Consider the following 24,173-nt stretch of genomic DNA (forward strand, 5'->3'; position numbering starts at 1 on the left):
ATGAACATGAAATTCCTCAATGCATTAATAGAAATCAAAGTAACAAGGTCTAGATCCAAGATCTACAATGCTAGAGTAACAAGAACACTAAATTGAAAGTAGAAGAAGAAGATCTACAATCTTGAGCAATGTAAAATTGAATCAAATTCAGATCTAACCAAAGGATCCAAGTGCAATTGGAGTTGAGAAAGCCAAAACCTAGAGAGAAGTTCGAGTTTCTCTCTCTAGAAATATAACCTCCAAAATTAACTAACTAAAAGTGTGTAAAAAGTGTGAATCCCCCTCAATCCTTGGTCCTTTATGTCTTTTCCCGCCAGAATTCTGCTCAAAACTGAGCCTGGAGCTCCCCTGAAATCGCCAGTCACGTTTTCACTAAAGAAGTCACGTGCCGTGCGTCACGCGTACGCGTCGATAGGATTTATGATCCACGTGTATGCGTCAGTTACGTGTACGCGTCGATGAGATTTTTCCCAGCCACGCGAATGCGTCCCTTTTTGCGCACCAATCCAAATCCAAGCTCCCACGCGTGCGCGTCGACTACGGGTGCGCGTTGATGCCAATGCTCCAAAACCCCATTTTTCATGCTCCTTCCACTTATGCAAGCTTCCTTTTCCTCTTCTAGGCCATTCTTGCTCCTATAAACTCTGAAATCACTCAACAAATAGATCACGGCATCGAATGGTAATAGAGAGAGATCAAAATATAGCCTATTTAGGGCCTAAAAGGCATGTTTTCAACCATCAAGCGAAATTAGGAAGGAAACACAAAACCATGCATTTTATATGGATAAGTGTGATAGAATGTTGATAAAATCCTCTTAATTACGCACAAAATGTACCAGAAATAATGGTGCATCAAATCTCCCCACACTTAAACCAAGCATGTCCTCATGTTAAAGATTGAAAGACCAAAGAACATACGAGAAGGAGTTCATTGATATGCAATTTACCTATATGCATGCAACTAATGCAAATGTATCTATCTACTTGGTCAAAGGTGAATCAAACTTCCAAGAATATGTATTTGAGCACATAGGGCCAAAATGACAAAAATAATTCATGACTCTACCAATTCAAACATCAAAGTGGAGTGTATATAACTTGCATGAAGAAAGCTCGTGAAAGCCTGTGATGAGCGGATAATTTATACGCTTTTTGGCAATGTTTTTAGTATGTTTTTAGTAGGATCTAGTTACTTTTAGGGATATTTTCATTAGTTTTTATGTTAAATTCACATTTCTGGACTTTACTATGAGTTTGTGTGTTTTTCTGTGATTTCAGGTATTTTCTGGCTGAAATTGAGGGACTTGAGCAAAAATCAGATTCAGAGGTTGAAGAAGGACTGCTGATGCTGTTGGATTCTGACTTTCCTGCACTCAAAGTGGATTTTTTGGAGCTACCGAAATCAAAATGGTGCGCTCCCAATTGCGTTGGAAAGTAGACATCCAGGGCTTTCCAGCAATATATAATAGTCCATACTTTGGCCGCGTTTAGATGACGTAAAAGGGCGTTGAACGCCAGTTCTACGCTGCTGTCTGGAGTTAAACGCCAAAAACACGTCACGAACCAGAGTTGAACGCCAAAAATACATTACAACCTGGCGTTCAACTCCAGAAAGAGCCTCTGCACGTGTAACATTCAAGCTCAGCCCAAGCACACACCAAGTGGGCCCCGGAAGTAGATTTATGCATCAATTACTTACTTCTGTAAACCCTAGTAATTAGTTTAGTATAAATAGGACTTTTTACTATTGTATTAGACATCTTTGGTCTCAGTTTTAATCCATTGTTCATCTTAGGAGACTATTGATCACGTTTAGGGGGCTGGCCTCTCGGCCATGCCTGGACCTTTCACTTATGTATTTTCAACGGTAGAGTTTCTACACTCCATAGATCAAGGTGTGGAGCTCTGCTGTTCCTCAAAGATTAATGCAAAATACTACTGTTTTTCTATTCAACTCAATTTATTCCGCTTCTAAGATATTCATTCGCACTTCAACATGAATGTGATGAACGTGACAATCATCATCATTCCCCCACGAACGCGTGCCTGACAACCACTTCCGTTCTACCTTAGATTGAATGGATATCTCTTGGATATCTAATACAGGGGACCGAGTCCGAGTTATTAGTGTCTTCGTGGTATAAGTTAGAACCCATGGATGGCCATTCTTGAGATCCGGAAAGTCTAAACCTTGTCTGTGGTATTCCAAGTAGTATTTGGGAAGGGATGGCTGTGACGAGCTTAAAACTCGCGAGTGCTGGGCGTAGTGACAGACGCAAAAGGATCAATGGATCCTATTCCAGTATGATCGAGAACCGACAGATGATTAGCTGTGCCATGACAGAGCATTTGGACCTTTTTCACAGAGAGGATGGGATGTAGCCATTGACAACGGTGATGCCCTACATAAAGCTTGCCATAGAAAGGAGTAAGAATGATTGGATGAAGACAGCAGGAAAGCAGAGATTCAGAGGAACGAAAGCATCTCTATACGCTTATCTGAAATTCTCACCAGTGATATACATAAGTATTTCTATCTTTATTTTCTGTCTATTTATTATTAAATTTCAAAAACTCCATAATCAATTATTATCCGTCTGACTGAGATTTACAAGGTAACCATAGCTTGCTTCAAGCCGACAATCTCCGTGGGATCGACCCTTACTCACGTAAAGTTTATTACTTGGACGACCCAGTGCACTTGCTGGTTAGTTATATCGAAGTTGTGAATGAAAAACGATTTATTAAGATGTGCGTACAGAGTTTTTGGTGCCGTTGCCTGAGATCACAATTTTGTGCACAAAGTTTTTGGCGCCGTTGCCGGGGATCACAATTTCGTGCACCAAGTTTTTGGCGCCGTTGCCGGGGATTGTTCGAGTTTGGACAACTGACGGTTCATCTTGTTGCTCAGATTAGGTAATTTTCTTCTTGTTTCAACTTTTATTTGGTTTTCAAAAAAAAAACTTTTTCAAAAATTTTTTCTTTGTTTTCGTTTTTCTTCAAATAAATTTTCGAAAAAAAAATTATAAAAAAATTAAATCTTTTCAAAAAAAATTATATTTTTTCTTCAGAATTTTTAAGAATGAATTCTAGCGTTTTATGAAAAATGTTGGAGCCTGGCTGGCTGCAAAGCCATGTCTAAATTTTTTTAGACTGAGGCTCCCAAACTATCATCATAAGAGCAAGCTAGCTGTTCCTAATCCACCTGCTGTTGTATGACTGATTTGTATCTTCTAAAGCTTGGCTGGCTATTAAGCCATGTCTAACCCTTTGATTGGAACTTTAGACTAAGAGTGCAAGATTCTTGGAATTCATATTAAAAATTTTGGAATCCTTATTTTTCTTTTTCACATTAATTTTCAAAAAATCCAAAAAAAAATTATAAAATCATAAAAATCAAAAATATTTTGTGTTTCTTATTTGAGTCTTGAGTCAATTTCAAGTGTGGTGTCAATTGCATTTTTTCTAAAATTTTTATGCATTTTTTCGAAAAATTCATGCATTCATAGTGTTCTTCATGATCTTCAAGTTGTTCTTGGTAAGTCTTCTTGTTTGATCTTGATGTTTTCTTATTTTGTGTCTTTTCTTATTTTTCATGTGCATTTTTGCATTCATAGTGTCTAAACATAAAAGATTTCTAAGTTTGGTGTCTTGCATGTTTTCTTTGCATTGAAAATTTTTCAAAAATATGTTCTTGATGTTCATCATGATCTTTAAAGTGTTCTTGGTGTTCATCTTGACATTCATAGCATTCTTGCATGCATTCATTATTTTGATCTAAAAATTTCCATGCATTGCATCATTTTCATGTTTTTCTCTTTCATCATTAAAAATTTCAAAAAATCAAAAAATTATCTTCCCCTTTTTCTCTCTCAAAATTTTGAAAATTAGATTTGACTTATTCAAAAAATTTTAAAATCTAGTTGTTTTTATGAGTCAAATCAAATTTTCAATTTAAAAATCTTATCTTTTTCAAAATATTTTTCAAAAATCAAATCTTTTTCATTTTTCTTAATTAATTTCGAAAATTATAAAAATATTTTTCAAAAATCTTTTTTCTTAATCTTATATCATAATTTTCGAAAATAACACCATCAATTAATGTTTTGATTCAAAAATTTCAAGTTTGTTACTTGCGTGTTAAGAAAGATTCAAACTTTAAGTTCTAGAATCATATCTTGTGATTTCTTGTGAATCAAGTCATTAATTGTGATTTTAAAAATCGAATCTTTTTCAAAAAATAATTTCAATCATATCTTTTCAAAAATATCTTCTTATCTTATCTTTTTCAAAAATTTGATTTTAAAATATCTTTTCTAACTTCTTATCTTCTTATCTTTTTCAAAATTGATTTTCAAATTTGTTTCAACTAACTAACTAACTTTTTCTTTGTTTCTTATCTTTTTCAAAACTACCTAACTAACTCTCTCTCTCTAATTTTCGAAAATATCTCCCTCTTTTTCAAAAAATTCTTTTTAATTAACTAATTATTTTAATTTTTGGTTTTAATTTTATTCCTAATTTTCGAAATTACTAACCTTTTTCAAAAATTAATTTCGAAAATCACTAATCATTTTTCAAAAATAATTTTCGAAATTCCTCTTTCTCTCTCATCTCCTTCTATTTATTTATTTATTTACTAACATCTCTTCCGCACATCACTCACCAAAAATCCGAACTCCCTCTCTCTCTGAGTTCAGATTTTCTTCTTCTTTTCTTATACATAAGGGAACCTCTATACCTGGACAAAAAGGATCCCTATTATTATTATTATTTTTCTGTTCCCTCCTTTTTCATATGAGCAGGAGCAAGGACAAGAACATTCTTGTTGAATCAGATCCAGAACCTGAAAGGACTCTGAAGAGGAAACTAAGAGAAGCTAAAATACAACAATCCAGAGACAACCTTACAGGAATTTTCGAACAGGAAGAGGAGATGGCAGCCGAAAATAATAATAATGCAAGGAGGATGCTTGGTGACTTCACTGCACCTAATTCCAATTTACATGGAAGAAGCATCTCCATCCCTACCATTGGAGCAAACAATTTTGAGCTGAAACCTCAATTAGTTTCTCTGATGCAGCAAAACTGCAAGTTCCATGGACTTCCATCTGAAGATCCTTTTCAGTTCTTAACTGAATTCTTGCAGATCTATGATACTATTAAGACTAATGGAGTAGATCCTGAAGTCTATAGGCCCATGCTTTTCCCCTTTGCTCTAAGAGACAAAGCTAGAGTGTGGTTGGACTCTCAACCCAAAGATAGCCTGAACTTTTGGGATAAGCTGGTCACGGCTTTCTTAGCCAAGTTCTTTCCTCCTCAAAAGCTTAGTAAGCTTAGAGTGGATGTTCAAACCTTCAGACAGAAAGAAGGTGAATCCCTCTATGAAGCTTGGGAGAGATACAAGGAACTGACCAAAAAGTGTCCTTCTGACATGCTTTTAGAATGGACCATCCTGGATATATTCTATGATGGTCTGTCTGAATTAGCTAAGATGTCATTGGATACTTCTGCAGGTAGATCCATTCACCTAAAGAAAACACCTGCAGAAGCTCAAGAACTCATTGACATGGTTGCTAACAACCAGTTTATGTACACTTCTGAGAGGAATCCTGTGAGTAATGGGACACCTCAGAAGAAGGGAGTTCTTGAAATTGATACTCTGAATGCCATATTGGCTCAGAATAAAATATTGACTCAGCAAGTCAATATGATTTCTCAGAGTCTGAATGGAATACAAGCTGCATCCAACAGTACTCAAGAGGCATCTTTTGAAGAAGAAGCTTATGATCCTGAGAACTTGCAATAGCAGAGGTGAATTACATGGGTGAACCATATGGAAACACCTATAATCCCTCATGGAGAAATCACCTAAATCTCTCATGAAAGGATCAAAAGCCTCAACAAGGCTTTAATAATGGTGGAAGAAACAGGTTTAACAATAGTAAACCTTTTCCATCATCCACTCAGCAACAAACAGAGAACTCTGAACAAAATACCTCTAATTTAGCAAACTTAGTCTCTGATCTATCTAAGGCCACTGTAAGTTTCATGAATGAAACAAGGTCCTCCATTAGAAATTTGGAGGCACAAGTGGGCCAACTGAGTAAAAGGGTCACTAAAATCCCTCCTAGTACTCTCCCAAGCAATACAGAAGAAAATCCAAAAGGAGAGTGCAAGGCCATTGAAATGACCATCATGGCCGAAACCACAAAAGAGGAGGAGGACGTGAATCCCAAGGAGGAAGACCTCCTGGGACGTCCAGTGATCAATAAGGAGTTTCCCTCTGAGGAACCAAAGGAATCTGAGGCTCATCTAGAGACCATAGAGATTCCATTAAACCTCCTTATGCCATTCATGAGCTCTGATGAGTATTCCTCTTCTGAAGAGAATGAGGATGTTACTAAGGAGCAAGTTACCAAGTACCTTGGTGCAATCATGAAGCTGAATGCCAAATTTTTTGGTATTGAGACTTGGAAAGATGAACCTCCCTTGTTCACCAATGAACTGAGTGATCTGGATCAACTGACATTGCCTCAGAAGAAACATGATCCTGGAAAGTTCCTAATACCTTGTACCATAGGCACCATGACCTTTGAGAATGCTCTATGTGACCTTGGTTCAGGGATAAACCTCATGCCCCTCTCTGTAATAGAGAAACTGGGAATCTTTGGGGTGCAAGCTGCTAAAATCTCATTAGAGATGGCAGACAACTCAAGAAAACAGGCTTATGGACAAGTAGAGGACGTGTTAGTAAAGGTTGAAGGCCTTTACATCCCTGCTGATTTCATAATCCTAGATACTGGGAAGGATGAGGATGAATCCATCATCCTTGGAAGACCCTTCCTAGCCACAGCAAGAGCTGTGATTGATGTTAACAGAGGTGAACTAGTTCTTCAATTGAATGAGGACTCCCTTGAGTTTAAAACTCAAGGACATCCTTCTGTAAACATGGAAAAGAGGCACAGTAAGCTTCTCTCAAAACAGAGTCAACCAAAGCCCCCACAGTCAAACTCTAAGTTTGGTGTTGGGAGGCCACAACCAAATTCTAAGTTTGGTGTTGAACTCCCATATCCAAACTCTAAGTTTGGTGTTGGGGAGTCTCAACAATGCTTTGAACATCTGTAAGGCTCCATGAGAGCCCACTGTCAAGCTATGGACATTAAAGAAGCGCTTGTTGGGAGGCAACCCAATTTTTATTTAATTATATTTTTATTAGTTATATGTCTTTATAGGTTCATGATCATGTGGAGTCACAAAATAAATCAAAAAATTGAAAACAGAATCAAAAACAGCAGAAGAAAAATCACACCCTGGAGGAGGATCTCACTGGCGTTTAAACGCCAGTAAGGAGCATCTGTCTAGCGTTCAATGCCAGAACAGAGCATGTTTCTGGAGCATCCTGGCGTTCAGACGCCAGAAATGCACAGTGAAGAAGAGCTGGCGCTGAACGCCCAGAACAAGCATCAATCCGGCGTTTAAACGCCAGAATTGCATGCAAAGGCATTTTACATGCCTAATTGGTGCAGGGATGTAAATCCTTGACACCTCAAGATCTGTGAACCTCACAGGATCATCTCAGGATCTGTGGATCCCACAGGATCCCCACTACCACCACTCATTCTCTTCCCTCTTCTCAATGTTCATCCTCTCTTCCCAACATCCACTCTTCCCCATAAACCTACATCATAAACTCCACCTACCTTCAAAATTCAACATCTCCTCCCTACCCAACTCCCACCCATATGGCCGAATACACACATCCCTCCATCTCCTCCATATCTTCTTCTTCTTCTTCTTCTTCTTCTATTCTTTCTTCTTTTGCTCGAGGACGAGCAACATTCTAAGTTTGGTGTGATAAAAGCATAGCTTTTTTGTTTTTCCATAACCATTAATGGCACCTAAGGCCAGAGAAACCTCAAGAAAGAGGAAAGGGAAAACAATTGCTTCCACCTCTGAGCCATGGGAGATGGAAAGATTCATCTCACAAACCCATCACTAAGAAAAGGATGGAGCAAACAAGAGAGCACATTCATGGATCTCAACAGGCACATGAAGAAGCTCATCATCAAGAAATCCCGGAGATGCCTCAAATGCATTTTCCTCCACAAAACTATTGGGAGCAAATCAACACCTCTCTAGGAGAATTAAGTTCCAACATGGGACAATTAAGGGTGGAACATCAAGAGCACTCCATCATCCTTCATGAAATTAGAGAAGATCAAAAAGCAATGAGGGAGGAGCAACAAAGACAAGGAAGAGACATAGAAGAGCTCAAGGACATCATTGGTTCCTCAAGAAGGAAATGCCACCATCACTAAGGTGGATTCATTCCTTGTTCTTAAATTCTCTGTTTTTCGTTTTCTTTATGTTAAGTGCTCATCCATGTTTGTGTCTTATTACATGATCATTAGTATTTAGTAACTATGTCTTAAAGTTATGAATGTCCTATGAATCCATCACCTCTCTTAAATGAAAAAATGTTTTAATTCAAAAGAACAAGAAGTACATGAGTTTCGAATTTATCCTTGAACTTAGTTTAATCATATTGATGTGGTGACAATACTTTTTGTTTTCGGAATATATGTTTGAACAGTGCATATGTCTTTTGAAGTTGGTGTTTTAGAATGTTAAATATGTTGGCTCTTGAAAGAATGATGATAAGGAGACATGTTATTTGATAATCTGAAAAATCATAAAAATGATTCTTGAAGCAAGAAAAAGCAGCAAAGAACAAAGCTTGCAGAAAAAAAAATGGCGAAAAAAAAATATAGAAAAAAAAAAAAGAGAAAAAGCAAGCAGAAAAAGCCAAAAGCTCTTAAAACCAAAAGGCAAGAGCAAAAAGCCAATAGCCCTTAAAACCAAAAGGCAAGGGTAAATAAAAAGGATCCCAAGGCTTTGAGCATCAGTGGATAGGAGGGCCTAAAGGAAAAAAATCCTGGCCTAAGCGGCTAAATCAAGCTGTCCCTAACCATGTGCTTGTGGCGTGAAGGTGTCAAGTAAAAACTTGAGACTGAGCGGTTAAAGTCAAGGTCCAAAGCAAAAGAAGAGTGTGCTTAAGAACCCTGGACACCTCTAATTGGAGACTTTAGCAAAGCTGAGTCACAATCTGAAAAAGTTCACCCAGTTATGTGTCTGTGGCATTTATGTATCCGGTGGTAATACTGGAAAACAAAGTGCTTAGGGCCACGGCCAAGACTCATAAAGTAGCTGTGTTCAAAAATCAACATACTGAACTAGGAGAATCAATAACACTATCTGAACTCTGAGTTCCTATAGATGCCAATCATTCTGTACCTCAATGGATAAAGTGAGATGCCAAAACTATTCAAGAGGCAAAAAGCTACAAGTCCCGCTCATCTGATTGGAGCTATGTTTCATTGATAGTTTAGAATTTATAGTATATTCTCTTCTTTTTATCCTATTTGATTTTTAGTTGCTTGGGGACAAGCAACAATTTAAGTTTGGTGTTGTGATGAGCGGATAATTTATACGCTTTTTGGCATTGTTTTTAGTATGTTTTTAGTAGGATCTAGTTACTTTTAGGGATGTTTTCATTAGTTTTTATGTTAAATTCACATTTCTGGACTTTACTATGAGTTTGTGTGTTTTTCTGTGATTTCAGGTATTTTCTGGCTGAAATTGAGGGACTTGAGCAAAAATCAGATTCAGAGGTTGAAGAAGGACTGCTGATGCTGTTGGATTCTGACCTCCCTGCACTCAAAGTGGATTTTCTGGAGCTACAGAACTCAAAATGGCGCGCTTCCAATTGCGTTGGAAAGTAGAAATTCAGGGCTTTCCAGCAAAATATAATACTCCATACTTTGGTCGCGTTTAGATGACGTAAAAGGGCGTTGAACACCAGTTCTACGCTGCTGTCTGGAGTTAAACGCCAAAAACACGTCACAAACCAGAGTTGAACACCAGAAATACGTTACAACCTGGCGTTCAACTCCAGAAAGAGCCTCTGCACGTGTAACATTTAAGCTCAGCCCAAGCACACACCAAGTGGGCCCCGGAAGTGGATTTATGCATCAATTACTTACTTCTGTAAACCCTAGTAACTAGTTTAGTATAAATAGGACTTTTTACTATTGTATTAGACATCTTTGTTCTCAGTTTTAATCTATTGTTCATCTTAGGAGACTATTGATCACGTTTAGGGGGATGGCCTCTCGGCCATGCCTGGACCTTTCACTTATGTATTTTCAACGGTAGAGTTTCTACACTCCATAGATCAAGGTGTGGAGCTCTGCTGTTCCTCAAAGATTAATGCAAAGTACTACTGTTTTTCTATTCAACTCAATTTATTCCGCTTCTAAGATATTCATTCGCACTTCAACATGAATGTAATGAACGTGACAATCATCATCATTCCCCCACGAACGCGTGCCTGACAACCACTTCCGTTCTACCTTAGATTGAATGGATATCTCTTGGATATCTAATACAGGGGACCGAGTCCGAGTTATTAGTGTCTTCGTGGTATAAGTTAGAACCCATGGATGGCCATTCTTGAGATCCGAAAAGTCTAAACCTTGTCTGTGGTATTCCAAGTAGGATTTGGGAAGGGATGGCTGTGACGAGCTTAAAACTCGCGAGTGCTGGGCGTAGTGACAGACGCAAAAGGATCAATGGATCCTATTCCAGTATGATCGAGAACCGACAGATGATTAGCTGTGCCATGACAGAGCATTTGGACCTTTTTCACAAAGAGGATGGGATGTAGCCATTGACAACGGTGATGCCCTACATAAAGCTTGCCATAGAAAGGAGTAAGACTGATTGGATGAAGACAGCAGGAAAGCAGAGATTCAGAGGAACGAAAGCATCTCTATACGCTTATCTGAAATTCTCACCAGTGATATACATAAGTATTTCTATCTTTATTTTCTGTCTATTTATTATTAAATTTCGAAAACTCCATAATCAATTATTATCCGTCTGACTGAGATTTACAAGGTAACCATAGCTTGCTTCAAGCCGACAATCTCCGTGGGATCGACCCTTACTCACGTAAAGTTTATTACTTGGACGACCCAGTGCACTTGCTGGCTAGTTATATCGAAGTTGTGAATGAAAAACGATTTATTAAGACGTGCGTACAGAGTTTTTGGCACCGTTGCCTGAGATCACAATTTCGTGCACCAGCCGGGAACAAGGAATTGAGCATCAAACCCTCACTGTAAGTGTTTGCACTCTAGTCGCTCAAGTGTTTAGGGTTGATTCACTCAATTCTCCTCTAATCATGATTTCTAAAATTTGTTTTTCATCTAACAATCGAAACTTATTCAATGCATGCATACACATATCATGAGTTCTTTTCTTAGGTTGTAATGGGGCTAGGGTCAAGGTAAGGTTGTATATGGATAAGTGAGCTCGAAATTTGAATCTTTGATTAACATAAGCTTCCCACCTAGCCTATGCAACAACCTATAAAAACCTAAGACAAGCCTAACTACTCATTCTTCACTCTTTCACATACTCATGCATTCTTTCGTTTTATCACAACACATATGCATTGATTATTATTGAGCTTCACTTAGGGGCATTTTGTCCCCTTTTTTATTGCTTCTCTTTTTTTTTCTTTTTTTTTTCTTCTTTCTTCTTCTATTTAGTATATATATATATATATATATATATATATATATATATATATATATATATATATATATTTCTCTTTTTTCTTTCTTTCTTTTTTTTTCTTTTGCAATAAGGTATATGTAAAGTATTAATGCATATGGTTTTACATATATATATTCTGCTGCTGTTGTGAATTTTATTGTTCATGGAAACCATGCATCTTGAGATTGAAAAATGTTTTTAAACCTTTAAAATCATCTCTTCCCAAACCCAAATTATTTTTTCTCAAACCCTTAAAAGATACGGTTATTTTCCATAGTAAAATGCTCTTTTGATTAAATAAAATAAATAAAGATATTATTTTATTTTTGCGCTGTTATTTTGGTAATAACTTTTTTTACACAGTTTATTATAGGTTCATCCAATTTTAATGTATCTATCGATTATTGCTTTCATTGATTCTATATGTACGTGTACCTAATGAGTCATGACATTTTAGGAGGTGTTTTATTTAATTCAACGCAATTGAAAGTGAGGCACCAAAAATTAGTAATCATGGTTCTTTTTCTTGTTTTAGTAATTACTTGGAGGTTTCTTTGCCCATAATTAAAAATTTTGGTTGGCATGTGCTACTGAATTACCACAGAGAATAGAAAATAGAAGTGAAATAGAATAGCTAGATGCCTAGATTCACTTACTAAAAGTTCCTAGATAGAGATCTTTGTTGCCTGCAATTCTTTCAATCTGAGCTTGCCATCTACCATGTTTGATGATGCCTGCATTCATATTTTAAAATAGAATAATGAACTCTCTAATAACATTATGATACTTGGATAAGAGAAAGTCTTAACACAGTTTGGGGTAGGCAAAAAAGAATAACAGTAATTCTTTATATTTTAATACTTTACATATCAATTAAGTTCACTGTATATTCAAATCTTAATTATGCCGGTTATTAATAACTACATTATACACTATTGCATAGACATATTTTAGGTTCTAATAATCAAATGTACCTTGTTAATCTAAGATAAATGGATGCACCACGTGAAAACAATCAAATGTACCTTGTTAATCTAAGATAAATGGATGCACCACGTGAAAACCCACTACTCTTCCTATATTCATATTGAGTGCTTTATTTTATTTTATTTTTTTTTTTGCTCCTTGAACTAGCTGTTTGCAGTGCTATATCATGTTAATGGAATAAATTTAATGACTATTTCTTCTTTTAATTAGTGGTAATATCATTATAGATTAGCTGTTTACGGTAAATCCTTTTCTCGGTGCAATCTTGTCATTATCTTGTACTGAATATCTTTTAAATTAATTTTACTGGAATATGCTAATTCAAATTTTGTGATCTAAACTGTTGAATAATGTTTTAATATTCTCTTTTATTGGTAACTATCGCTTCTAAATATTTTAATTGGTTGTATTTTAAATATTTTAATAACACTTTCTTTTTAATTTATTTCTTATTTGACAGATAATTATGACACCAAAAGGTAGAGGTAGACGAATAATACGAAACACTCGTCTGGATCAATTTCGGCTTTCCTTACGTAGTCCAAGTATACATTCGCCGTTGAATTTATTTTACCGTTAACAACTCTTGATTTAGGAAATATGATGTAGTCTTATCTTATTGAGTTTAGGTGAGCAAACTGCTGACATTGATTCTTCTCAACCACCGATACGCATGTTAGGTATGTAGTTGTACTATAGGTTTGAGCTGCATGTCTTTATTGTGATTTAATTAATCCTAGGCAAGGAAGTGGTTTTATCATATCTTTTTTTTTTTGTGTTTTTTTTGTTTAGGTCAACAGAGTGATAATAATGATGAATTTCATCTTTCACATTTGAATGTGGGATCAACATCACAACCATCCCCACAAGTTTTGTCACAATCGTCACCACAATTAGATGGTATGATTTACTTCGGCTGCTAAATATTTACATATTCACAAATAACTACACATCTAATTGAAAATTCTCTTGTTCATTGTAGGTGTGAATTTGTCTGACACATCTGCTTTAGACGCAGAAGATAATGAGCTACCTAATGTTGGACAATCAAGTGTGCATACTGAAACTAGGAGTAACAGAAAGCTGTTAATAGCTGTAGAGAAAGGCGATAAACCGTAAGTAGTTATACTATTAATTTGACCTTTCTATAGCAGCATACTTTCTACTTAAAATGAAAAAGAAGGGTATCATTAGGTGCAGTATCTTTAATTTATTAGTTTATTGCTAGATTTATTAAAATTGACCCAATTTGTACCTACTTGTTTTTTTCATGCAATCACAAATTATCATAAAAGTATGTTTGCTGTTAGAGTCTTATATATGTGTCATTTATATTATAATGTTTATTAATTTATTATATTTATCTTTATAAAATAAACAGAAAAATAAATATAAATATGTGGATATTCTTCTTCTTTGCAAAACATTGATATTAATCTAAGATTAAGTTTGCGACACAGGGAATGCATTTCACTAAAATACAAAACATATGGCTATTTTAAATCACTATATGATCAGTAAATAGTTTCAAATAAATAAATCATCTCTTTTCTTTTATATCTTCTGATCCAGTATTATCACTTCTGCTCAATTAAGAAAAATAAATATAAATATGTGCATATTTTTTGCATTCCTTTCATCTGAAATTTGTCAAAACAGCAAACATAAATACGGATAACAGCAACTCCATGAAAATGGTATGTGACCAGCCGTTAATACATGCTTCGTGAGTAAACTAAATATTTGGTCTGATTATTACTTGTTTTTTTTCTAATATATTCTTAATTTAATTGATGCGGTTATTTTTTCTTAATTTAGTTGATGTACTCTTGGGAGCTTTACATTCTTATGATCTATGTTATTTTCATGAATTATTTTAAAGTTGTGAGTAGTATAGCTAAGCCTAGAATTTGTTGTTGCTTTGATGATCTATGTTGTTGTGTGTTAAACTATTTTTGATAATCCTGTATTTTTTAAAGTAGGAAGAGATTTACAGATCATATGGTAATTCGTGACGTTACGAAAGATTTGCTAAGTAGGATGCCTTCTCCAGCACCAAGATGGCAGGATTATTGTCCAAACATGAAGGGCGAGTTGTGTAAAGGTTTCCTGGTAAGTGATTATGATGTTGCTTCAATGCGATTTTAATATATAATTGGATTGAGTAGTTACTAAGTCTTTCGAATGCTTAAATTTAGGAAAAACATGAATTTGCATCAAATTATGATAAGGCTATAGCAAGAATTGTTTGGAATAGGACAATGCTTGACCGCTATCCTAATATTTTGAAAAGAGCAAGGGAAAGAGCTTTTAAGAAGGCAAACTCAACTAGTATTGCTGACATTAAGGGTCATGGACCTAAAGCAATGAAAGTTGATATTTGGAATGGCTTAGTTGATCACTAGTTAGATTCAAAGTGGAAAAATAAGTCTGTGGCTGATCAAAAAAATAGGGTTGCTATGCCTGCTCATAAACTACACACTGCAGGGTCTATCAGATTTGGCGAACACAAGAGAAGAAAGGTATAAAAAAAATATTGCCTATCTCAAATGATTTATGATACTATATTCTAATAAATGTTGTTACAGGAAGCTAAGTTGAAGCATCGTGTATCTTTCCTTGAAGTATATGATGATGTTAATAAGAAAAAAAGTGGAGAATATGTTTCTGAAGTATCCAAGAAAATTATTGTAAGTGTCTTTAATTTTGTAGTATAATTTATTTTCAGTTTTCTTAATAATATGTCTTTATTTTTCTGTTGTAGGACTTATATGGAGAGGCAATATCACAAAAATATAGAGAAGATTTATTGGATCAACCTGAAGTTGATTCTGACGTGTGGACAGAAGTTGCAGGAACCAATAAGAAAGGACAAGTTCGTGGGTTAGGCCGCAGTCTAGATATTGGTATTCATGATTATAGAAATGTGCCATTACCAGAAGATACAGGTGTTTCTACAGTCAAACTAGTTTCACAAGTGGACATCACTGAAGCTATTAAAGAAGCATTACCTAATGCTATAAATGCAGTGTTGCCTAGTGTTGTAAATGAAGCTATACAAAGTAATTTACTATCTCTCCTTTCTAAGATTTCAGGATTCCCCCAAGAAGAAGGACCATTAGAGAGATTTTGCTGGCAATAATATTGATTAGGTGGCTTATGTTAATTTAGGCTTAGCTTATTTAGGTAGTTTATTTATTTGATAGATAATTGATTGGGCAATTTGATGCATTTTCAGGTTTTATAGAAGTTAGCTTATTTTTATTGGTAGTTTACTTAGTTGATAAATAATTACTTGGATTGATTTTTATAGTTACTGATATTGTTAGATTTAGCTTGTTTTGGTATTTTATTTGTGAAGTGCCTATGTTGGAGATGTTACATTAGACTTTTATTTTAATAAATATGTTGGGTTTGATTTTTTTTAGACATGTATAATTTTGATGAACTAATTTTATTTGTATGCATTATAATCTTAGTTCAATCACTAAAATAAAAAAATAATATGATGTTTATGTTAGTATAGCGATAAAATTGGAATCTTAACTGATATTCTAAAAAAATTAGCGACATACTCGCTGTTGATGATGGTGACAAATTAAAGACTCTATTGTGACTGAAATATTTGTGAGATACCTATAGATTTGTTACTAGTTTAAAAGGAATTTGCGATGATATTTTGCGATAGTATTGCAACTAATTGACTACATATTATTTCCTAGCAAATTAGCGACTATTTCATAACTCTACTTTCTCATTTCGAATAGCTTTGGTTTAGCGACAACATTCCTACAAATTTGATTAAGGATTTTCAAAGATTAGCTATAGATTTACAAAATGTGACAGATTTGCGATCATATTAGCGGACAACTTGCGACGAGTTAGGTTCGGAAAAATTCCTCGCTAATCAGCGTCAACTAAGCATTCTATTTCGTCTACTAAGTTAGCTTGTATTTAGCGATGACACTGCTGCAGTAGATTTTGTCGCTAATTAGCGACTACCGTTTAGTCTATTTCTTCTATGGAATTAGCTTTAACTTTAGTGATGGATTTGCGACTATCTATTGGTAACTAAAAATTTTTCCGATGAATTAGCGACTATTGTGTTTGCCTCACTGATCTGCGACTTGTAATTAGCGAGGAAAGCATTAGTTGCTAGGCGGTAACTAATCCGTCACAAATTATATTTTGCGTCAGATTAGCGATGATTTTACGACTCTTATTGTGGTAGCTAATCGGCCATATTCTTGTAGTGTTCTTAATATTTTTTCCCACCGACCAGAAAAATTTGAATGCCTTCCAGATTATTATATTGGTTAAGAAAATTAAAAGTCTTGTTGTACAATAAAAACTTTTCAAGAAATTTTTTTAAAAGGTTATAAATATATTTTAAATTCTAAAGTTTCACCATTTTATACATCTTAAATTAAAAAGTTACATTAAAAGCAGATTTTAAATATACAATTCTTTTTTAATTATCTTTTAAGCAGATTTTGGTACTCTTGACAGAAAAACTATGGTAACGAAACATTTATAAGCCAAATATAACACAAGCTTTTTTATTGATCATAATTGCACAATTTAGACAGACATAAAATTATTCAACCCTCCTCAGCTTCAAATATTTGACACACCAGAGTGTCTATCAAAGCCACGAATTACCATATCCCCAAAACCTACCAAACACAACACAAGATCATTCCTAATAAACACAACACAGCATAATACCATAAAACAAATTACACAAAGGATAACATTTAACTTGAAAATACATATGTTGAGGAAAATTAATTTATTTATTATTTTTAAGTCTTTTCTCCCAAGCAAACACGTAATCATAGACCTTCTTGTCATCAGGGAGTGTCTTGGACACAGTCTCTCTCTGAAAGCACCTTTTGACCCATGCCATTAGTTTGGGGCACTCTACTTCCATTTTAAAGTTTCCATAAGTCTCGTAGGTATAAAACCAACGAGAAAATGTGATTAGAGCAATGTCAAGAAACCCAAATGTGTCACCTCCATAAAATGTTTTGTCTCCCAATACATCTTCAAGTTGCTTGAAAATAGAAATCAACTCTTTCTTGCTTGCCTCATGCTCTTCTCCTTCGGAAAGCCACATTTTCCTCCATGTTACATATGTCTGCAATATAATCAACATTGATATTGAATAAATTATATATTTCCTTCTTTCTATTTTATCTATATAATTTTTAAGTCTTTTTTTGGACCAATATGCATTCTTAGATAAAAAGACTCATCCAAGAATTTACCATAAAAATTAAATGATAATGACAGGTAAAAGGGTAGAAAGATTAATTACCACAAAATTCCAAAATAATATGGCTTAGCTTCAACATAGAGGGTTCCACGAAATCGATACCACAAAGACAAAATCATGGAGTCCTACTACGTTTCGATAAGAGAACGACGGATACGTGGTATGTGGAACGTCACATATTAAATATTTGATGCGAAAAAGTGTATTTATGACATTTTAGTACACAGATTGATTAGGAACTAACACGCTGTACGTCATTTAATTAATGAACAAATTAAAGAGGAGTTATAGGGACAGCAGAATTTGTGATGTCTAGTTATCAATTAGTTATCATCAATATTTTTTGGTTTTCTATGGTATTCCCCAATCCGGCAGGTTAAAGACTAATTTATCGCGATACCGAACTCCATTTAAGGGTTTGTCGCTGGTCAATGGTGTGAGATTACTCATTTATTTTATGATTAAGTGTAGACCAAATTTTAATAAAAATACTGGCCTCTAGACGTTCTCTTTATATAACTATAGTCCTGCACCATTAATACACCAATTTGTCGTTGGTATGAACAAGATAAAATTATACAAGAGAGATAAAATCATAGACCTTCAAATCATTCATTATACCCACCAAAATTAAAGAGAGGAGAAGAATATAACAGGATTGTAAGAAATACTAAGAATAAAGGAGGTACCTTTTTGTCAATGAAATCAACCCAGAATCTAGCTTCAGCTCTCTCATAAGGATCAGAAGGCATGAAAGGAGATTTGTCATTCCAAACCTCATCAATGTACTGCACTATAATTGCAGATTCACAAATTATTCTACCATTGTGGATCAGAACTGGGATCTTCTTGTGAATTGGGTTCATCTGAAGAAGCAAAGGGCTCTTGTTTTCGATATCTTGTTCCTTATAGTCATAATTGACACCCTTTTCAGCCAAAGCAAGTCTAACCCTCATACCAAACATGCTGGCCCATGTATCCAACAGAACAACCTCGTCTGCCATTGTTGCTGTTGCAAGTCACGAAACACTCAAGACTCAATGCAAGTTTGAGAAGTGGCTACTCGCTAGCTACTTGTACCCCTATTTATGGTTATGGATGGAGTTAGGCACCACCAATAATTTGAGAATATTGCCATATAAACACGCAAGTTTCGCGTGAAAGTTTTTAACATTTATTTTTATCCAATTTGAAATTTTTATAAATAATAATAATAATAATAATAATAATAATAATAATATAAAAATTAACTTAGGTTAATTGAATACTTAATTCACTCGTTTATTAAAATAAATGTCAAAAATTTAAATTTCGTTTTGTTCATGTAATTATTAATTAGTCAACAAAAATTGATAAATAATCTTTAAATTCATTATAGATTAATTATTGTCATGTCAAAAATACTTTAAAAATTAAAATATTAAAAAATAATAAAAATACAAACAATATTAAATTAGGGATATAGGATGCCTAATTTTTTTTGTCTTTTTTTTTTGTCCATATAGGATTTCTAATAAATAAATATATTCTCTCTCTGTATATAAAAGGAAAAATATCTGACGACTTCAGATATTGCTAAATTTATGTGGATTGCGTTTTGTATTTAATCTCCTTCAAGAAGATGTGGCAACCATAAGTTTGTCTTCATTATCCAATTAATAAATCCTTTTTTATTTATGTAAATACTATTATAAGGATCTATGTTGTGCTATGTATGCATAGATGATGAAGAAGAATAAAAATGGCATATCACAATAATAAGTCAGGGAAGCAAAATTTTACAGGAATTAACCAAAACAAAAATTGTTTTATAAATCAACCAATACACATTTATATATAGTTTGAATCGGCTAAAATCGAACTTTATTTCTATATAATTCGAACCAGCTAAGTTCGAATTATACATAAACACACGCACACACTAATTCGAACCAGCTAGATTCGAATTACACACAGTAATTTATGGTATAATTTGAATTATGCTGTTAAAAAATTAATAATTTATTAAAAAAAATTTATTAAAAAAATATATATTTTATTTCATACGTTAAAAAAAAACTAACAAAATATTTAATTACGAGACTTCTTTAAAATATTAATGAGCTATCAATTCGAATTTCATACAATACTTTTCTGTCCATTTTTAATAGCTCATGAATTTTTTTAATAAATTTATTTAAATTATACTACAAAAAATATTTTATCCTATGCAAAATAATTTAAAAAATGGCTTAAAAAATATTAGGAGTACTATAAAAATTTGTAATATTCTAGTGATTTAGGTAAATACATGATAAAAATATTTTTTCTTTAATTTCTAAATTATTATTGACTATGTAGAGTATTTCTTTAATGTCATAAGTCATTAGGATATTACAAATTTTTATAATACTCCTAACATCTTTTAAGCATTTTTTTAAATTATTTTGCATAGAATAAAATATTTTTTTATGGTATAATTTAAATAAATTTATTAAAAAATATTCATGATAATTTTTTAATAAAATTATTTAAATTATTTGATGAGATATTACATGATTCGAATTACGCATGGAGAAGTTCGAATCACTCTGATTCAAATTATATGGTGAGCAATTCGAATTCTATACAATACTCTTCTACCCATTCTTGATAGTTTATGAATATTTTTTAATAAATTTATTTAAATTATACCACAAAAAAAATATTTTATTCTATGCAAAATAATTTAAAAAATAGCTTAAAAGATGTTAGAAGTACTATAAAAATTTGTAATGTCCTAATGACTTAGGACATTAAAGAAATACTCTATATAGTCACTAATAATTTAGAAATCAAAGAAAAAATATTTTTATTATGTATTTACCTAAATCACTATAATATTACAAACTTTTATAGTACTCATAACATCTTTTAAGCCATTTTTTAAAATTATTTTGTATAGAATAAAATATATTTTTTAATTATTTTGTATGAAATAAAATATTTTCTTTCATTTCTAAATTATTATTGACTATGTAGAGTATTTTATTTAAAATTTGAGTACATGCATGTATTTACCTAAGTTATTAGAACATTACAAATTTTTATAGTACTCCTAATATTTTTTAAGCCTTTTTTTTTTTAAATTATTTTGCATAGGATAAAATATTTTTTGTAGTATAATTTAAATAAATTTATTAAAAAAATTTATTAAAAAATATTCATGAGCTATTAAAAATGGACAGAAAAATATTGTATGAAATTCGAATTGATAGCTCATTAATATTTTAAAGAAGTCTCGTAATTAAATATTTTGCTAGCTTTTTTTTAACGTATGAAATTAAATATATATTTTTTAATTTTTAAATTATTAATTTTTTTAATAAATTTTTTAATAAATTTTTTTTAATAAATTATTAATTTTTAACAGCATAATTCGAATTATACCATGAATTACTGTGTGTAATTCGAACCTAGCGTGTTCGAATTAGTGTGTACGTGTGTTTATCTATAATTCGAACCCAGCTGGTGTGCGTGTGTTTGTGTATAATTCGAACCCAGCTGATTCGAATTAGTATGTGCGTGTGTTTGTGTATAATTTGAACTTAGCTGGTTCGAATTATGTAGAAATGGAGTTCGCAGTTTTCGTTTTGGTTGATTCCTGTAAAATTTTACTCCCCTTGGCTTATTATTGTGATTTGCCCGAATAAAAATATTACGATAATGAGCTAATATTAAATCATAAATCTATGATAAAGTTCAAGTAAAATGAAATTAAAAATATATACTTGTAAAAGAGATTTATTAAAAGAAAATAAGATAATATTTATTATAGCCAAACAAACGAAAAATTAAAATCTTTTGGAGTGCATGATTAAATTATAATAAAAAAATAACATTATAAAAAAAACAGAAGTCAGCCACGGAAAATTTTTCACAATTTCAAAAAAAAAAAAACTAAAAAACCAACTCCAAAACTAGTCAATTTTAAACAATTCTATTTTATATTAATTAATTTTATATTATTTTTTAAAATCAGAATCTGATTATGATATTAATTACATTTTTAAATAGGTGTTTGCTACGATACGATGATAAATTCATACGTACCGATACGTTTAAATATAGACAAATAACAATAAGACATGTGGAATTTATTTTTCACATCAGCATTTAATTTTTTCTTTTTTAAATATATAGTATGTCACCATTTTTACTAAAATACCCTTTTAATTAAATAAAAATAAAAAAAATATTTATTTAATTTTATAAAAAGACTTAAACATCCCTCCTTTATTCCCAAACGCAAAATCTTCTTCGTAATCTTCGTCACTTGCGCACTCTTCAACACCTTCCCGAACCGCCACACCACCATACCAGAATCTGAATCGGTAAATTTTGCCTCCGCCAGTCAACCCTGCTCCGACACCGCCGCCATAGCCACTGCAGATTCCTCGTCCGCCATTAAGGTCTACATGTATGACCTTCCCATTCGGTTCACCTACGGTGTCATCGCTACCCGATCCGCCTCCGAAGGCGGCGGCACGCCAGAGAATCTAACCTCACTGAGCTACCCGGGACACCAGCACATGGGAGAGTGGTTTCTGTTCCTGGACATGAACCGTCCAGAGTCAGATCGGATAGGGTCACTGGTGACCCAGGTGATGGACCCGGAAGAAGCGGAGCTGTTCTACGTGCCGTTCTTCTCGTCGCTGAGCCAGTTGGTGTCGACGAGCCAACAAGGCGATGGGTCGGAGGCGGCTTACAGTGACAAGGAGACGCAGGAAGCGCTGGTGGAGTGGCTGGAGGGGCAGAAGTACTGGCAGAGGAGTGGAGGGAGGGACCACGTGTTCACGGCGGCGGACCCCAAGTCGCTGTTGCATGTGTGGATAAGGTGAAGAATAGTGTGCTTCTTGTGGTTGGGTTTGGGAGGTTGACAGGGGATCAGGGTTCTCTGGTGAAGGATGTGGTGGTTCCTTACCCTCATAGGATGTGGTGAACGAGAGGGTTTTTGAATTCAGACGAAGAACAATTTTAGTTTTTTATTTTTTTAATATGTTTAACACAGATGAAGAACAATTTTGATTTTTTGTTTTTTTAATATGTTTTTGTTTTGTTGTTTCAATTATTTGAAACTATAAAATTAGAATTAATTGAATTCTAAAATTTGATTAATTTAAAAGGGTATTTTTGTCTAATCAAATAAAGAAAAGATGTTTAAATCTTTTTATAAAATTAAATAAATAAATGTTTTTTATTTTTATTTAATTAAAATGGTATTTTAGTAAAAGTTGTGATATACTATATATTTAAAAAGGAAAAAATTAAATGCTGACGTGGAAAATAAATTCCACAAGTCTTATTGTTATTTGTCCATATTTTAAACGTATCGATACGTATGAATTTATCATCGTACCGTAGCAATCACCTTTTAAATAATAAAGATTTAGTAAATTAACCACTCCCTAAACACATTGACGTCAATTTTTTTTTCATAGCGTCAATCTTCTCTCTCGTGTAGACCACCGCTTCGCTGCTACTACAGTGCGCCATTGTTCCCGCTGCATAAACAACTGCATCGCTGCCTCCGTGGTGCACCATCGTTCTCGCCAGATTTCTTGAGCGAGTTGCACGTGTGGTCCATCAAGCAGTGCGCCACCATTCTCATCGCATAGACCACCGTCTCATCGTGCAGAACACCATTCACGTCGCTGGTGCAAGGACACAAGAAACATCCAATCTCAAATAAAAGAAATATCCAATCTCGAATAAAAGGAACATCCAGCAAATTGAAGAAACAACATCCACAAACCTTTGGAGGATGGGACGTGACTTGATGGCGTGATGGAAGAGGAGAGGAGGAGGCAAGACACGATGGAGGAGGAGGAAGAGACACGGCGTCAAGCCGGTTGCGGCGCGACATGATGGAAGAGGCAGACAACATGGCGCAACGACGCAGTGGCGACGGAATGGAAGGCTGTGCAGCGCGGCAGAAGAAGCGTACGACTTGGCGTGACTTCTCAACTGTGGTGGACGGCATCCTCGCAGCAAAAGCAACACGGCGTGATGGGCTCGTTCACAGCAGCATTGGAGGAGGCGACGGCGGCACAAATGTGGTCTTTGATGGAGGATAACGGCACAGATGACGGTCTGTAGAGTAGGAGAGTGAAGCGGCTGCATGTTTTTTTTTTTTTAAACTAGGGTTAATAAGAGTATAAACGGAGTAAATTTTTTTTTTGTTTTAGTGGACTTTAGGTCCAGTTCAATAAGAATTGGTAGGAGTTGCCTAAATCCCCTATTAGTTACCTAGCAAATTTAACT

At 34.0% G+C, this 24,173-nt stretch overlaps 2 protein-coding genes and 1 non-coding gene across 3 annotated transcripts; 1 reads left to right on the forward strand and 2 right to left on the reverse strand.

Moving 5' to 3' along the window:
• Positions 1–5,333: 5,333 nt before the first annotated feature.
• LOC112774642 (small nucleolar RNA R71) lies at positions 5,334–5,441 on the reverse strand. The gene has a single exon (XR_003189117.1). It is a non-coding gene; the product is annotated as a small nucleolar RNA R71 (small nucleolar RNA).
• An 11,702-nt stretch (positions 5,442–17,143) lies between these two features.
• On the reverse strand, positions 17,144–19,406 carry LOC112772253 (glutathione S-transferase 3). Its single transcript, XM_025817157.2, has 2 exons — positions 18,581–19,406; positions 17,144–17,753 (listed from the first exon to the last, which is right to left on the reverse strand). The coding sequence occupies exons 1-2, from the start codon at positions 18,893–18,895 to the stop codon at positions 17,406–17,408; spliced, it is 663 nt and encodes a 220-aa protein (XP_025672942.1). The 5' UTR covers positions 18,896–19,406; the 3' UTR covers positions 17,144–17,405.
• Positions 19,407–22,327: 2,921 nt separating this feature from the next.
• Positions 22,328–22,750, forward strand: LOC112770015 (probable arabinosyltransferase ARAD1). The gene has a single exon (XM_025814450.1). It carries the CDS (start codon positions 22,328–22,330, stop codon positions 22,748–22,750), a length of 423 nt encoding a protein of 140 aa, XP_025670235.1.
• The last annotated feature ends 1,423 nt before the right edge of the window (positions 22,751–24,173 follow it).

Source organism: Arachis hypogaea, chromosome 18 (genome assembly GCF_003086295.3).
Source record: "Arachis hypogaea cultivar Tifrunner chromosome 18, arahy.Tifrunner.gnm2.J5K5, whole genome shotgun sequence".
NCBI lineage: Eukaryota > Viridiplantae > Streptophyta > Magnoliopsida > Fabales > Fabaceae > Arachis > Arachis hypogaea.